Source organism: Triticum dicoccoides, chromosome 3A (assembly GCF_002162155.2).
Source record: "Triticum dicoccoides isolate Atlit2015 ecotype Zavitan chromosome 3A, WEW_v2.0, whole genome shotgun sequence".
Taxonomy (NCBI): domain Eukaryota; kingdom Viridiplantae; phylum Streptophyta; class Magnoliopsida; order Poales; family Poaceae; genus Triticum; species Triticum dicoccoides.
Window position 1 is genome coordinate 24,863,906 of NC_041384.1, and position 18,188 is coordinate 24,882,093.

At 50.3% G+C, this 18,188-nt stretch overlaps 1 protein-coding gene across 1 annotated transcript; it reads right to left on the minus strand.

The window, feature by feature from the left end:
- Nucleotides 1–2,076: 2,076 nt before the first annotated feature.
- LOC119271054 (patatin-like protein 2) lies at nucleotides 2,077–9,150 on the minus strand. Its single transcript, XM_037553023.1, has 7 exons — nucleotides 8,912–9,150; nucleotides 8,378–8,843; nucleotides 3,765–3,909; nucleotides 3,480–3,661; nucleotides 3,199–3,376; nucleotides 2,943–3,104; nucleotides 2,077–2,736 (listed from the first exon to the last, which is right to left on the minus strand). Exons 1-7 carry the CDS (start codon nucleotides 9,030–9,032, stop codon nucleotides 2,191–2,193), a joined length of 1,800 nt encoding a protein of 599 aa, XP_037408920.1. The 5' UTR covers nucleotides 9,033–9,150; the 3' UTR covers nucleotides 2,077–2,190.
- Nucleotides 9,151–18,188: the final 9,038 nt, after the last annotated feature.

The following is an 18,188-nucleotide window of genomic DNA, read 5'->3' on the forward strand; positions in this document are numbered from 1 at the left end:
CGAAGCTAATTTTAGAAAAAGGGAAAAGGCCCATGTGAAGCCCACTACGGCGTGAAGCCCACTAGCAGCCAGGATGGGCGATTCGCTCTGGTCTCCTGGCCTCTGGGCGTTGCGTTCTCGTGTGATTAGCCTATATACGTGGATTATAGTACGCGAAATAAATTAGTCGCCGCCGTTCCATGCCCTGCTGCTGCCGATCGGCCCGATCCTATTCATACGGTGACGGCTTCTTCGCTTGACAATTCTTCCGGATCCAACCAGTGGAAAGTAGCCAAGAGTCCAAGGTTTAAGTGTTTAACACATCAGTACAACACAGAACACACCATGCATCTACTAATCTCAATCCTCATCCCATACCATTGTTGAACTTATACATCAGATTCTAGTCGTTTATTTGTTTCGGTTGTATGATTTGTGATGCTATAATTTTATGAAGAATTCCTATCTTGTATGTGTCCTACTATCTTCGTCTTGGTGAATAAGTCATTCGCGTAGTTCTAGGTCGACGATTTAACTATCTAAATATGTATTATATGCAACAAAAATATATATATTTAGAAACTACATCCGTGTAGAAATCTAGTGATATACTAACACATATTTAATTTCTCAAATCGATGACCTAAAACTACGCGAATGACTTATTCACCTAGACGGAGGTAGTACAAATTATCGTGATCTTGATGCAAATTATCTTGTACGAATTCTTTTTTCTGATACAAAATTTTCCTATGTACAACTTGTCGAATATAGCTAATTGCGAGATTGCAATTCGGCGGCTATAAAGAGAAAAGCGCCACCAAACGCCATTAAGAATGATTCATTTTTTAAGCAAATTGCTTCAAGTTCTCAACCTACTAAAATTCTTAATGAGCCTGATGCGCAAATTACAAACCCCAGTCTAATTGACACTCACAATCAAGATACGACAGACATGGTAAATGTTGCAGAACAAGCAAAAACATGTCAAAATGGGAGTTGGCACTGGACAAGCGACATTTCTATATATCTAAGGGACCATATCAGGTAGGAAGTGCCCCAAAACACTCTAAATATCAATCTACTTGCAAGCACCAAACGGGAGACTTACTTCGGCATTGCATGATCATATCCGTTAAAAAAATTAGCAGGCAAGTTCTCTTACCGTGAAATTATTGATTTTTGTCTGTCTTATTGACAATTGTAGAGGTAGATGTAAACTCATACAGCTCTATCCATGTTTTGTAGCGTGTAGCGCATACTACAGTATGATGATGGTATTTTTACGGTCTAGAAAGAAAGTTATGAACTTGACTTGGCCCCCCTATATCAAAATCCTGGCTCCGCCCCTGGATGCCGGAGACGACGAGGAAGGTGGCTCGTGTGAAAGCAGGAGCAGGGTGCCAGGAACAATGCATCTCTTCTTCATCTTCATTGCTGGTTACTAAGCTTGGTTGTGCGTTTGAAGATGGGTAGCTCTCAGCCCGTATATGTAGCCGTGTGACACCCATGCATGGATACCGAACGCGTGGCGCGTCGCCATTAATTTAATTCCAGATTTGGACACGTACCGTACTTGATACATATGTGCAGTGATGGAAGCGGCACATGCATCCAGGCGCGAGAAGCACGCTGACCATTATTTTTGTACGTACGAAATCAAATGAGCTGCGCAAGATCAGTCACGTACGCTACGAGTCAAATGCCTTTTACTTGTGGCTAATTGATCATTCCAAAGCCGGACCTGCTCAAGGTTAGTAACCCGCGAACTTTGTTGTGGATTGTGAGAGATATGAAGACAAGTCCGAGAGGACTGTACTTAAGAAGAAGTTCAACAAGTTCACAAAAATAAAAGATGACAAAGCGCTTGTTGACGAGGAGTACATGTTCGGAGATGAAGATGACGGTGACGATGATAATGTGGGAACGGCCGCCATTGTCATGCATTGATCAAGGTTGAGGAAAAACCAAGTGACAGTTACCCAACATGTATGGGCAATGAAAGAAACTCACAAATCGGAACATCCATGCCATATAAGCAGTAGTTTATACAAGGAATATTGGACAAACGAATGAATATCTACACGAATTAACAGATATAAATGACCATCAACAAATTAATATGTACACAAATATGTCTATCTATACAAATAATATCGGTAGTGCTTGTCGGTCTCATCAAATTCGAATACTAAGGAATGCCCCAAGTCTCTAGAGTTCAACATCGCCCTCCTTCCGAAGCCTGGCTTTGCGCTCCTCTGACAACATGCGTGCGAAATTGACCAACTCCTCCTCGTTTGTGCCCCTATTTTGGTCAGGCTCGTTCTTCCCCGTCTCGGCGTTCACTTTGCACACCTGCCTCTTGAGCAGCGCCTTGCCAACGTCGACGAGCCGGTTGAGGTTCTCCGGTGTTGACACGTCGACGGAGGCCGTCTCGCCCTTGAGCTCGTCGTCCTGGATCCGGAGGTATCGCTTCTCGCAGTGAAGCGCCTGAAAGAGCACAGAGGCATGGATGTCCACAAGGTCGGCACTGGCCTGGCTGAAGCTATCGATGATGGGTGTGGCGCCCCTGTTGTAGAGCCACCCAAGAAGGCCCCACTTGCCGCACTCAGCAGCGTCGAACTTCTCTTCGATCTTGGCGGTACCGGTTCCCAGCGAAAGGATCATGAACTTGTCATAGTCCGCGGGCTTGATGGGGAAGAAGTCTGGGTTTCCCATCAGGATCTGCTTGCTGACGTCCGTCATTGCCAGCAGGGTCTGTAATGTATCCATGTCAGTTGTCAAACAGAGAATGTTCGATACATCAACATCATTACCGGATGATAGTCAACTGTTTCCATACATCAACATCATAACCGGATGACAGTTAATTAACTGTTATACTATTAGATGATAAGCCAATTAATTAGGTTAACAAGTCTCACTAATTGAGGTGGCGTGCCGTGCTAGCACGACGGACTCACCGGATTGTTTGCGGCGACGCCACCGTCGATGAGGTTGAAGTCCCGGGGCCTGCCGTCCTCGTGCTCTGTCTGGAAGTGGTGGCCGGGGAGGTAGGTCGGCGCAGCCGAGGTGCTGATGCAGACGTCGGATAGAAGAGCATTCTTTGATTTATCCTTCATGGCCTACATATGCATGTTTCACATATAAATCAGCAGGTGTGGTGCAACCGTGCAAGCAACATGCTTATTAGTAATCTGTTCTTCACACATCACATACGTTGTAAGTCGGGAAGATTGTGGGCTGCAGAAGTTTGATGTCGAAGGTTGGGATGACGACGTTATTCAGCGTGTCCCCGACCCGCGTCTCACCGAGGAGCTTCTTGACGACCGTGTGGAGGTACTCGCCGTTGTACTTGGGTCCCATCATGCTCCTCATCAAGCCAAAAGGGCCTTTGCTGCACGCACCATAGAACATACATACATCAAGATGTGGTCGATCACGCATGCATAGGCTCTCATCCTGGAGATAGATTTGTGCGTGCATGCGATTTGTGTAACCTGGCTTGAGGGAAGATATTGGGGCAGTGGTCGAGGTAGAACTGGTTAATGTCCTTGGCGGCGAAGAGCGGGCGGCCTGCGTCATCGGGCGCGCTGAGCATGGCCGTCACTAGACCGCCCGTGCTCGTTCCGGCGATCACGTCGAAGTAGTCGGAGATCCTCGCCTCCGGTCCGTCAAGCTCCTAAATACGTATATTCATGGCAACTCATTAGAACTAGCAGTGTGAATTATATCGCACAAAGCCAAAGGTGCGTGCATGTAAGTGTCTTCAATTGGGAACGTACCTGGAGCTTCTCCTCGAGGAAGGCGAGGATGGTGCCGGGGATGATACCGCGGACGCCGCCACCGTCGATGCTCAGCACGGTGACGATGCTCCCGTAGGAGGGCGGCGGCGACCTGGGGCTCCCCAGCGACGACGACGCGCCGCGGCTGAGGGCACGCTGCGCGGCGTTCATCAGGATCCGGGGGCCGCTCCTCCTCTGCCCCGCCCCTTCCGCTGCTTGCATGGCCGGCGGCATGGCTACGCTGGACCTTGGCAACCTCAAACTAAGACCACCCGAGAAGAGATTCCTGAACTCGCTACACGAAAGTTGTACGATCGGCTCGCTGGTTCGCTCGTGACGATCGACGGCGTTGGTGGTGGTTGAGGTGCACGCCCGTGCACCATATTTATATCCATGGAATTAGGAAAAGTCGTGCTCCCCGCCGGAGCGCCGGAAGCATCGTCCATATGCAGGCGGTTCAGTACGTGCGACGAGTCTTCAAGTTGAATTGAAGGAGCCAAAGACGCGGGGACGGGCGCCGTGGACCGTAGCCTGCCGGTCATGGCCGCACCGTGCACGCACACGATATAATAGGAGAAAAATGATTCTAAATTCTTTCTAGTTTCGATGGACCAGGCTGGCAAGAATTCTTCATCCAATCGGGTGGTGCCACTAGATTTCGTCTGCGGGACACGTACCGATCGACAAGGTACGCATTCTTTGCTGTTTACCTGGTTCGTTTCATCGTTTGCTCTTGTGGAATGTTGGATGGGTAAACGTTCCTACGATGAGAAGTTTCTCCTGCACGGCAATGTGCGGAAGGCTCCTGCAGTCGAGAGCGCCAAATTAGTAGCTTCGCTGTGTCCTGTCCTGTGTGAGAGAAAGCACGTAACCAGATGTTAGCGTGGTTATTAATTACTTGCAGGTGAAAAAAACTACTGGCTTGTCATCAGAAACAAAATCACAAGTGACAGGGGCTTCGGTCGTCTTCCACCTAGCTGTTTCCAGCACAAACTCGGTATGCTTGTTTAAGTTTTTTTTTTGTTCATATCACACAGACTAGTTCAAGCTGACGCACACGCAGAAATTCCTATTTGAAGCTCTATACGGCAAATCAAGAGGAATGATTTTCTTCAGATTTTTCTGATTTCTATCCGACTTTGCCTTCAGAAAATGATGTAGTAGTTGTTAGTATGAGAAAACATCATTATTTTTTGCCTCGATTACTGTTGATGGCCTTGAATAGATGCAACATTTTTATTTCATAGTGGCCTTCTATAAGTAAATGTAGGGAGTATGTTGGTGCTTCGTACTTGAAAGATGAACTTATATAATATATTCGATCCTTTTCTCTTTCAATCAAAAAATTCATATGTATACTAGTTCAAGCTAACACACATACATGTTCTATGTGATACCTTCTCTTGATTTGCAACTATGGTTTTGAGTTTAGTCTGCTGATTTTCATCGCAATAACCATATATTTTTCGCTAGTGATGGAAATAACCATTAGTGATATTTTGACATTATTTTGCTGATACACTACTGGTGTGTTGGCTGATGATGGCTATAAAATGCATGACTGCGGAGCACGAGAAGAGTTATTCTTCCAAGAAGATCTAGAGAAGTATCGTGCGGTGGTGCTCCCTCTCTGAGCACCAGGTATTCGTGAGAGAACGTACGTGGACCAAATACCTGTGTGGTTCCTTCAAGGTGAAAGAAACTTCACGGCTGGTCATCGAAAACAAAATAGAAAAATGAGAAGTGACAGCAGTACTGTTTTTGGTCGCGTTCTAGCTGTTTCAAACAGAAACCCTATAGACAAGTTCAAGCTGACACAAGACAGAGACATGTTCTGCCTGATACTTCTCCTGAGTTGCAGTTGACGGTTATGAGTTTGGACCACCGACTTTTTCCACAGCGTGCCATATATATCCCGGGCAAATCGGGCGCCTAGCACACCCAGCTACAAGGGCCAGGCCCATGTAATGCACAACACACGCTACTGTTGTTGTTGCACCTTGAAGGTCACCGGCTATATCCAAAATTTGGGCAATCCCTATCTCACACTCACTGCCTCAACTTGACGGGAAAATGCAAAGAGACAATATGCAACAAAATGCCAGTGAAAAAAGACAATATGGCATAAAATCATAGGACGTTGTCTCCTGACAGGTTTCGGGAGTGACCATGTTCTTGTTTATTTTTCTATGGATTTTCTGCGATTTTCTTCTGATTTTTTCCATTTTTTTGTTTTTTCATTTCTTTTTACTTCAAATTCAAAAATACTTTTGTAATTTCAAGAAAGTTTTCATAAATTTATTATATTTTCTTGAAAAGGCATAAATTGTTTTCCAAACTGAATAAGTTTTTAAACTTTATGAACTTTTCCAAATTAATGAACATCTTTTTAAATTAGAAAATATCTTTTTAAAATTCCTGAAGATTTTTTTTACATATTTTTCATTATCTATAGCAAATCAATCAACCAGTTTTTGAGGGAAAACTGGCTAGAAGAGACCGGAAGAAACCAATTAGACGAAAGAAATTCAGGAGAAGCAGATCCCTCTAACCGGGCCACCTACCCAATTGCTTGCTATGTGTGTTTCCCCGACATTTCCTCGCAAAGAGCATCATATAGAATCTCTCCAAAATCTCTCTACACAAAAAGATTATCAAACATCTTGGCGACATAGAGAACACAAAAGTGCCATGCGGAATGGAAGCCGTATGTTTGAGATGCACAAAATGATATAAAACTACTAAGGAAAACACAAAAATAATAAATAGGACTTAATATATTGGACGTTTTGTCTATTATGTGATCATATTCTTATTTGCCAGCTCATATATATCTAAGTCCTCCCCCATTCCAATAGAACTAAATCATGGCTTTGTCCCTAGGCAGCCATATTTGACTGGAGAATCAAGTGCATTTGAATCTATTACTATGTTAAATCTTTCGTTTGACCAACTGATGGGTACCGAAGGACCCATACATTCATTGAAGATAAAAAGGTAGTAATACAAACCACAACTCACATAGGACCCCAGAATAGGAAGAAATTATAAGTTGGTCTAAGAATTTTATAGGAAGGACCCAAATGACAGGCATAGATTGCGATTACTCCCTTGGCCTGCCACGAAGCTTCAGCACAACATCCATCTTATAGTCACCGGTGATCATACCACTTGGGATGAGAAAATGGATGTAGGACGAGCATCAGAACTTCCCAGAGGTGGAGGAAACATATAATGAATTGATCACCACTGACTTGTTATTGGCCTCCATCGAGCCAAGAAGAAAATGGGAGGCGATGCACACTTGTAGATGAAGAATGCATCATTGCGGAGCTATGAGCAGCCGCCTTTTGGCAACAAGAACCAGAGGCTGAGAGAGGCATATCCGCCTTCTATCACCAAGACTACCAATACTGACCTCGGGCAGCTAGAACAACCACAACTTCTTCACCAGAGAAGTAGTCGCGTCGAACCACCATGCTACATCACTCTTCATCTCCTTGACTTCCCATATGCTCTTATGTAAGATACATTTCGAAGGATAAAGAGAAAGAATCCGTACCGCACCAGAATCCCCAAAAAACCATGAGGGATTGAGATGCAACGTGCAAATTCAGAGTCTTTGTTTTAATTTTTAGTTAGCAGAGCCTTTGCATTTCCTGCCTTCATAATCGTGGGACCCATCTCTGAATTGGATATCCTCTTTCTCAACCACCCAACCATGGAGGCAACTGAAAGTTTCCTTCGCATCACATATAAATTTCTACATGTGTTAAAAAAAAAACATATAAATTTCTACATGCAACTGCCATACATAGTTCGCTGCAAAAGTCACCCTCGAGACACCATAACGAATCTGATAGAGTGCCTTTTTGTTAAACATCACTACAATAATAATGGTTAGTATGACGATCAGACCAACTCTACTAGAGTTGCTTAACACAATGGACTCTTTTTTTCGGGGAAACACCGGCAGTTTTTATGACTACTTTGTCCGAACATTCGGATTTTAAGCATTTCATGCCGAACGTTTTGTCATGCGAACTTTAATTGACGCGAGGTGGCAACTTTTGTTGTTAAAACATTGTAACTTTCTCCTAGTTTTCTTTCTAGAAAATTGCCATGTTTGCCAATCTTGTGTTATGTTAACTAAAGTTGCCATAAAAAACGTTCGGTCGTCATGCTTGGGGATTTATCATTTCCGTTTATCTATTTGGCACAAACATAACATTTTTTTGTGAAGAGAAACACAAACATTTTTTCTTCTTTTTGCAGGAAAAGAACACAGAGTTTTAACGACTGCTTTTATCTATTTTTCAGAAGAGAAACATCGATTAGGACTACAACACAAAGGCACACTTGCTTCTTCTTTTTCCTTATTCGAGTCGACATACCCTACCATTTGTACACTTACATGCGGCACGGTTATGTGCGCCATCCCACATACCATGATGCATGGCGTCGTCCACAGTACTACGATGAAAGTACACGCAGGCATCTAAGGACTCTGAATAAACAAAAAGATCAGAGAAATCAGCAGTAACTGTATCGGTGCGGCGGCAGCGAGGGATGGAGAACCGCTGGGGTCGTCGTCGTCGTCGTCCTTGCCGCACCTGGGCCCTGGATCGCCGTGGTACTGGTCGTTGCAGACGTGGCGGTTGGGGTTGATCCCGAACGGCTCGCAGCGCTTGCATGCGGGGGCGCACTCCTCCACCTCGTCGAGGCAGCGGCACGTCGGCGGGAACGACTTGGTGCAGACGGTCCGGTCGCAGCACGTCCACGGCCTCTCCTCCTTGGCACACGTCGGCCCTGGGTCGCCGTGGTACTGGTCGTTGCAGACGTGGGAGGCCGGGTTGAACCCGGACGGCTCGCAGCGCTTGCACGCGGCGGCGCACTCCTCGACCTCGTCCAGGCACCGGCACGTCGGCGGCATCGACTTGGTGCACACGGTGCTGTTGCAGCACGCCCACGGCCTCTCCTCGTCTTCGAGGACGTCGCCGACGTTCTCCTCCCTCGCCGCCACTACTTTGTCAGGGAGTGCGAGGGTCAGCTCCTCGCCTCCTTTGCTCGTTGCGAGACCTGAACGAACGACGTAGGTGCTCAGTAAGATAGATGAACTACCAGTAATTTAAAAGTTGAGGCATCACCTTCGCCGCCGTCGCTGGGGAGGCGGATGGTGTCGACGCGCACGTCGTCGGCGGCGACGAGGAGGGCCGCCGCCGGGAGCGTGAGCATCAGCATCAGGATGGCTGCAGCGCGTGTCGTCATGGCTGGTTAACTGTAGCTAGTTAAGCTGAAGATGGTAGTGGTGTGGCGTTCACGTCGACTAGATGGAGTATATGTAGCCCCGCCGGACCAACGGCGAAGCGACGGTGGAGACGATCTTGTGGCGTGGCCCGGCGATCGCGGACATCGAGTTTGGAGCCAGAGCATTTGTAAACTGCGTGCATTCATGGCCTGGCCGCGTGGGACGCATGCGTTGTATGCATCTGGCACGTACGTACCCACCGGCCAAAACCGAACCCCTATGCGCCTTTAAAAAAAAAACTCGAACGCATATGCGCTGACTATACTACTAGCTAGCTGATCTTTTTTTTTGAACTTTACTACCTAGCTGATCAACGCACGGTCGGTCGCTGGCCGACACTTAACCAGGCCACGCACTTGCCTCGTCCTGCTCGCCGAGCCGATAAGGCCAACTCCACCGCGCGACCCCAAACAGACGTCTGTTTTGTCTAGATTCTGTCCGTTTGGGTAGGGATTTGGAATCGTGTCCGGACGTGTCCTGGGATGCGGTGGCCGTGCGCCCAACGCGCGGACGCATCCTTTTGCCCCATCCAGTCTGTCAGGGTCAAAAATGCCTAAATTTTCATCAAAACTAGTTTTCAACCCAAATATTTGTCTGAAAATTAAAATAGTTTTACAACCCAACTGAAATTGTCTTTAATAAAATAGTTTTACAACCAAATCGAAATTGTCTTGACTAAACATAAAATGGACCAATACATCTATTGGTTGCCAATGTGATCCCACACATGCTCAACCAAGTCATTTTGAAGATTCAAATGAGTGTGACAATCACGCATCTCATGGTGAAATTGGGCAAACTATTCAAATATGGCCGGGTCTTGGTGCAGGGGCTCAATATTTTCACCTTGATAGTCAAATCCTTGGTCGAAGATACTCTCATCACGCTCGTCCTCGACGATCATGTTGTGCATGATCACACAAGCAGTTATCACCTCCCAAAACTTCCTTTCATCCCATGACAGTGCATGGTTTCGAACGATACCCCACCGGAATTGAAGCACACCAAAAGCACGTTCCATTCTAACAATCTCTTGCATTTGGGCAAATCTCTTTCTCTTCTCACCTTGGGGTTTCGAGATTGTCTTCACAAAAGTTGACCACTGAGGATATATACCATCTGCTAGATAGTATCCCTTGTTGTAATGATGGCCGTTGATCTAAAAGTTGACAGGTAGGGAGTGGCCTTCTGCAAGCCTCGCGAAGACTGGAGAACGCTGCAGCACGTTGATATCATTGTGAGAACCTGCCATGCCGAAGAAAGAATGCCATATCCAAAGATCCTGTGATGCCACCGCTTCTAATATGACAGTGCACGCCTTGACATGCCCTTTGTACTGGCCCTGCCAAGCAAATGGACAGTTCTTCCACTCCCAGTGCATACAATCTATGCTGCCAAGCATGCCTGAAAAGCCTCTAGCTGCGTTGGTCGCCAACAATCTCTCTGTATCAGCGGCAGTTGGCTGTCTCAAGTACCCTGGGCCAAACACCTCGATCACAGCCTGGCAAAACTTGTACATTGACATCAGACATGTTGTCTCACTCATACGCACATACTCATCCACCAGATCGCCTGGAATTCCATATGCAAGCATGCGGATGGCCGCGGTGCATTTCTGGTAAGAGGAGAATCCAAGCTTGCCAAGGGCATCCGTCTCGCACTCGAAGTATGGGTTATGAGCAACCACCCTCTCTCGGATACGATTGAACACATGCCTAGCCATTCGAAAACGGCGACGGAATTTATCCGGCTTGAAGTGAGGGGTGTTGCCAAAGTAATCAGCATAGAGCAGGGCGTGGCCTCTCTCCCTGTTGCTGTTCAGGTTGGGAGCACGGCCAGGGAGTGACCCGATGTACCGAGGAAGCTGCTGTTGAATGTGTTCTTGAACGACCAGTGCAGCCACCACAATATCTTCATCATCCGACGACGAATCGTCCGATGAACAAAGGAAGTGATGGAAGAAAAACTCGTCTCCACTGTTCATACCTTTGTGGGCAAAATGCCGAACACCTTGCGGGCATGGTGGCGAAGAGGCCGCGATGATCACCTTGGCGCAGCAGGGGTGGTTGCCGGCCGGCTACTGGCCGCTGTGGAGCTCTCGTCGGAAGCTGCCGAGGAAGCTGTGGTGCGTTGCTGGCGGTCCTGTCCCCTCTGCAGCCGGCAAAGACGGCGGCGGCCAAACCTCCGATCGACGGCCAAAACTACGGCCACAACACATGCGTGGTGGCGGCCATGTCGAGAAGTGGTTTGGTAGGGACGGTCGGAGGCTGCGCGGTGAGGAGGCGGCCGAAGAATAGCGGCGGCGTCGGCGGCGGGGCGGGGCGAGAGAGAGAGGATGGAAGCGTTGGAAGCGGAGGGACTGCTAGTGTCCCCGACAGACGGGCCACGGGGGGAGGGGGGAGGACAAGGGCGTGCGTCCAGGCCGTCCGCGCGCATCCGTTTCATTCCAAACCGAGTGCAAGTTTGGGCCGAGGATGGGTCGAAAATGGACGAAATCCGAACATTTGTCCGTTTGAAACCGTGCGCTGGGCCGCACTATTCGTCCGTTTTACCTCAAACGGACAGGGACGGATAGGATAGGGTCACACAGTGAAGTTGGCCTAAGGACAGGTTTGCTCCGTCACGGGCCGCTACATCCCATAAATCTTTCCACAAAGTACGTCATGCCCTTGAATCTTATTTACTCATGGATTTTTTTTCCTTCTAAATCTCACGTGCCTGGGATTCTGTTGATTTTGTAGCGAGACTGAAAGCGGTGACGGCTTGGGGAGCGACGGCCACGGCGAAGCCAGACCAGAACCTCGCCGGAGAGGGGATAATGTTTGCGAGCGGCAGCGAGTTAGAGCATCTCCAGCCATTGATTTCTAGGAGACGCTAAAAATCGTCTCTTAGGACACACCGGCGCAAAACGCGCGCTGGGGGCGTGATGCCATCCAGTCGCGGCGCCCACAAATTTTTTTTGAACGACATAAACACGACGAATTCATACATATTTCGGCGACTTCATACCAAATTAAACCAAACATGGCACAAACATGGCGAGTTCATACATATTTCGGCGACTTGAAACCAAATTCAACTAAACACGGCACAAACACGCCCGCTCATACATATTTAAAATATTTTACAAAAAGAAAAAACACACTACTAGGCCCGCCCGCCGTCTCGCTCGCCTCGCCGCTCCTCGTCGGCCGCCACCCTTACAGTTCTACATGCCGAGGAGGCTGTAGAACCGCGTGTAGCCGCCGTCGTCGTCGTCGTCGCCGCCTCCGCCGTGGCCGCCGTCCCTGCTGCAACCCTCCCCTGGTTGGCACGGCGGGTTGGACGGTCCGGCGGCGTCCTCGTCGTCGTCGCTGTCGACGATCACGACGCCGTGCTCGTCCTCGCGCCCACGCTTGCGGGTGGCGATCTCCTCCGGGGCCCGGGTCTGCCGGGCCATCTCAGTCCGGAGGTAGTCGTCGCGCGCCCACCGCAGGGCGTCCACGTCGGAGAAGCCGCGTCGGGCTATCTCCTCGTACTCCGGGGGGAGTCTGGGCTCCGGTTTGGGCACGATGAGGACGAGGCGCCCGGAAGCGGGGGTGGAGTCGGCGATGCGGATACCGGAGCTGCGGGTGCGCCGGCTGACTGACGTGTCCTGGGGCTCCGGCTTGACAGGGCAGAGGCAGGGAGAGCCGGTCGACCGACCGGACGAGGAGAATGACGCCCCGGGGTCCATGCGCCTCGGCATCCACGAGCTCCCACGACGGCGAAAGAAGGACATGGGGAGGGGTACTCCAACCTCGGCGTGTTGCCGCCCTCGATGTACTCGAGGACGGCCTGCAGCGTGCGGCCGGGCACGCCCCACCATCGGCGCCGCCCCTCGGAGTTGAGCCTGCCGGAGGACACGACGCCGTTGGTGGCCTCGAGCTGCTCGGCTTCCAGAGCGGGTTGTTGGGGACGTAGCGCGGCCCCTCCCTCGCCGCCCGCGGCAGAGAGGCGTGGATATGCGCGACCTCCGCATGCCGCGCCGTCCCGGTGGGCGGTGGTGGCACCGGGACCCCGCCGGCGCTAATTCTCCACGCCTCGGGCACCCGCATGTCCGGCGGGACCGGGTACTCGGCCTCGAAGAGGAGCCGAGTTTCGTCCTCGTGAAGGTGGCGGCGGCCGAAGCCGTTCGCCGCCGCGCCGTCGCGTGGGAATCGTTCGGCCATTTCTTTGAACTGGGACGACGAGGGGAGAGGGAGGAAGGGGAGAGAGGGCGCGTCGGCAGTGGAGACTCTGTGCGTGCCACCTACGCGCTGGGGTCGGCTTATATAGACAGAGGCGGCGCGAGCACACGTGGCATGCGCGGGGACGCGCGTCGGCACGCCTTCACTGCGCCGCCCGTGAGGCATCAATGGCGGAGGCTGACCGGCGCGGCAGCGCGCGGCAGCTTTGGCATTGATTCGCCGCGGGAAACGAGGCGATGAGGACGACGAAGCGGCGAGAAGAGAGACGAGTCGCTGGCAAGGAGGGCCCGCGGCTCTTTCGCGCCAAAAACGATTCACCCGGCGCCCCCGAGCGCCCCCCAGCGCGCCGGGGTTGGGTCCGTCGGCGCCAATTTCGGTCCGAGCCGGTGAAAATCGGGCCCTTAGGGACGCGACTGAGCCGATTTTTTAGCGTCGGTGGTCGAAAAGTCGCCTGGGGGGCTTTGTTGGGAACTCGGCTGAAGATGCTCTTACGGTGTCCTTTTGACGGCTCCAAGCACGATGGTATGAGAGGACGAGGAAAGGCGGGATGACACACGGTAATAATGATTGCAAACATGCTTCATGCTTCACAAAATGTCAAAAATTGACATGTCGCATATCATGATGAGTGTTCAGTGCTGTGGTTTGGCGAGTGATTTTTCTTTCACACTTGGGCTTTGCCGACCGTTTTTCACTCGCACTCCGCTTTAGGGAATCTCTAACCGAACTACTAAAATTTAACACTTCAATCTTTTTTTTAAGAAAAAGTGGACCTAACGGAACTCCTACAGTAAGCTTTCTAGAAAACTTTATTTGCCAACTCTTTTATCTTTGTCTATATACTTCAATTCATCCAGATATTTACACTCATATTAGGTGGAAACTTGATAATTTAGCTTCACACAATTCAACAACATTACACATATAGTTATCAAATTTCAAGCACATGAAATGGTTCAAATAAAGTAATAATCCATAAGAAACTCGATAAAAGCACAAGAATCAAGTGTTGTGAAGTCGCCACAAGTTCTCAATAAGATCATCTTCGAACAACGTATGAACCTCTCGGTTCTCAATCCTTCGATGTGTTGTGCGCAATTTCTGGATTATATTTGTTTTGTGCTCTGGCTTTGACATGATCCCTATTGGAGACGTGCCCAAATTTCTCTGGCATCCCTCTAATATCTTTGATTGTCATGTTGTGCAATATGATGCAACATGTCATGATTTGCTAGAGGACCTGCGGCTTTTCATACTCGGCAGAGCCACGAAAAATTAAAAGGCGCTTTTGAAGCACATCGAAAGCTGTCTCAACGTCCTTTCTTGATGACTTTTGACATGTCGCAAAGTGGGATCTCTTGTTGTATTGAGGACGATGAATTGCCTTCACAAATGTCAACCATGGAGGATAGATGTCATTGGCAAGGTAGTATCACATCGTGTACCTACGGCCATTGAGAACATAGCTGCAAGGTGGAGCATCTTCGACCACAAGCCCTCCGAATAGTGGTAATCTTGAAAGGACATAGAAGCCATTATGAGGGCTAGGGTACCCAAAGTACGAGTGCTAATCCACTGATCCTCTGATGCAACTGCCTCGAGGACGATGGTTGGATCTTTGCAATGCCCTTTGTACCGACCTTTTCATCCCGCAGGACTCCTTCCTTTTCCAATTCATGTAATCAGTTGATCCAAGCATCCATGACCACCATCATTCCTCAATCAGACCCATGAGCCTCTCGGTGTCTTGATCATTGGGTTCCCTCAAATGTTGTGGTTCATAAATCTTGATCACAGCTTGTGTGAATCTTCGAACCGCCTCGAGGATTGTTTATTCTCCAATGCAGATGTAGTCATCAATGGCGTCGGTCGAGCACCCATAGGCAAGGCCACGAAGAGCTGATGTACACTTCATCAAAGGACATGCACTAATTTCCCCAAATGCACTTCTTGTCAGTTTAATCCAAGAATCTTGACCCTCAACAACTTTTGCGATGGTGTTGAAGAGACTTCAGTGCATCCAAATCACCAGCTAAAACTGACTGAGCAAAAGTAAAAAATTAAGTCACCTGACATATAGCTAAAGGGCAAAAGTTGTAGCTTCTTGCAAAATTTCGTGACCAAATAACCGAAATTCCGTGACCAAATAACGTTCGAGTAGAAAATCCAGTCTTAACTAATACCTGAGGTTCAGATTGCTACATGCCCATCCCTCGCAAAAAAAAGAGATTGCTACATGCCCATGCATGCGTACGTACGTATCTACTGCTCGTTGTGTATGGAAGAATGTAGCAAATGAAGAATAATAGGCCGGGAGGCACCATGGTTGAGAGGGAAAAAACCTAAGGATATCGCCCCCTCATCTTCACAGCCTCCAAGCGAAGGAAGTGGGTGGTGAGGGATGCACTGCGAGACAATGCTTGGGTGCGCAAGATCGATCCTTCCATCAACCTAACGATCAACCACATTGAGGAGTTTGTGGACCTTTGGGTCCGCTTGGAGCAATTCCAGCTTTCACCGGACATTGATGACGCCATATCCTGGAAATTTGGGGCGAACGGTGAGTATTCGGCGGCCTCTGCTTATAGGATCCAGTTCTTGGGCTCCACGACGACGACCATGAACAAGACTATTTGGAAGGTTTGGGCACCTCCCAAGGTCAAGTTCTTCTCTTGGCTACCGATTCAAAACAGGATATGGACGGCGGATAGATTGGAGAAGCGAGGTTGGGAGAATTGCGGCCTATGCACCCTCTGCAGAAGGGCAAACCAGACTTCCGCGCACCTCTTCTTTCGGTGTAGGTTCACCTTGCGCGTATGGAGATTGGTAAAGGAGTGGCTTGGCCTAGGGGCTCTCGAGATCCATCAATGGCAGGCGGAGCGCAACATCAAACATTGGTGGACAAACATGTCGAAGCCCAATACGGCGAACCGGAAGGCCATGGCTTCCCTTACTATGCTTGTCGGTTGGGCCATCTGGAATGAGAGGAACGCTAGAGTTTTTAGGAAGAAATCAACGCCCCCCTTCTACATTCTAAAACTAATCCAAGATGGAGCCAAACTTTGGGTCACGGCAGGAGCTACGCACCTGAGCATTATCATGCCGCGAGAGTAGTTGTTATTTTTCTTTTGTTGACAGACGGGCTATGTTGTGGAGTGTTAGACTATGTATAGCTTCTGTACCTATGTACGTATATGGTACATATTGTAACACAACCATTATATATAATGAGATAAGCCACCCCTAGAGGGTTGTGCTGGTTCCCCAAAACTTATTGTCTTACATGGTATCACGCTAGGTTACGATCGCTTCCGCTTCTAAACCCTAATACCCGCACCGCCGCCGCAGCCGCCGCCGCCTTCACCGCCGCCGCCGCGCCACCGATCGCGCCGCCGCCATGTCGAGCGCCGCCACCACTGGTTCCACTGCTGCGGGCTTCCTCCCGGCCTCTCTTGCGGCTCTGCTCAACCTCCCGCTCGATGTCGTCTCTGTTCCGGCTCCGATCGGGACAAGGAGCATCGGCTCCGTCTTCTCCACGCCGCCGGCGCCCTCGCTTGGCCGTGACCTCATGGTCCACACCGCCGCGCCGCCGTCCGCTGCGGACTCCGCAGGCGTCGTCCCGCCGCTCCTGCCGCAAGCGGATCACACTGCCCCGCTGGCGGGGTTGGCGGCGTCCGCACCGGCCACGAGCTTTGCGGCGCCCGCCCTGGCTGCGGTCCCGCCTCCTCCCGCATCGGCTTCGGTGCCTCCGGCTGCCTCCATGGTGTTTGCACCCCAGGCAGCCTCCTCGATGGGATTGTCTTCGCCGCCGCCGTTTCACTTCGGTCATCTCATCACCATCAAGCTCTCCGCCGACAACTACATCTTCTGGCGTGCGCAGGTTCTCCCGCTCTTGGGGAGTCACTACCTGCTAGGCTACGTCGACGGATCGCTTCCCTGCCCACCCGCGCTGGTAGACAGCGTGCACGGTCCGGTCTACAATCCGGCCCATCGCGTCTGGACGGGGCAGGACCAGGCGAACCTCTCCTCCATCCAGGGGTCGCTCTCGCCGGCAGTTGCCGGCCTTGTTGTCTTCGCGAAGACGTCTCATGAGGCCTGGACCATCCTTGAGCGCACCTTTGCAGCGCAGTCCCAGGCTCGTGTCTCTGCACTCCGTCGTCAGCTTGGAGAGTGTCAGAAGCTTGACTCCACTGCCACTGAGTCCTACAACAAGGTCAAGGGCCTCGCCGACACATTGGCCTCCATTGGACAGCCCCTCACCGACTCCGAGTTCAACTCGTTTATTGTCAATGGTCTTGATGAGGAGTATGATGCCTTAGTCGAGATCATCAACGAGCGGGGCAACTCGACACCCATGCTGGCACATGAGATTTTCTCTCGGCTCCTTCTCACTGAGCAACGGGTCGAGACTCGCCGCACCAGGGGCACTGGCTCCCTCTCGGCCAACGCCGCCACCAAGGGTGGCCGCTCTTCTTCATCACCCCGGTCTCCCTTGGGGCTGCCACCGTCGCCCGCCTCGGCCCCCCCACCTACTGCGACCTTACCGGGGGCTGGCGGTCCACGTGTGTGTCAGCTTTGTGGCCGCGATGGGCACTGGGCCTCCAAGTGTCATAAGCGCTTCCAGCGAAGCTTCCTTGGTCTTGGCAATGACGGCAAAGATACACGCAACAATGCCCGTCAGGTCGCCATGGCTGATCGTCCCGCGCTGCAGAAGCAACAGGGACACACTCAGTCCTACTCCATCGATCTACACTGGTACATGGACTCTGGGGCGACAGAGCATCTAACCAGCGAGATGGGGAAGCTTCACACTCGTGAACCCTATCATGGCTCCGACAAGATCCACACCGCCAATGGAGCAGGTATGCACATCTCTCATATTGGTCAAGCATCTCTTCTCACTAGACA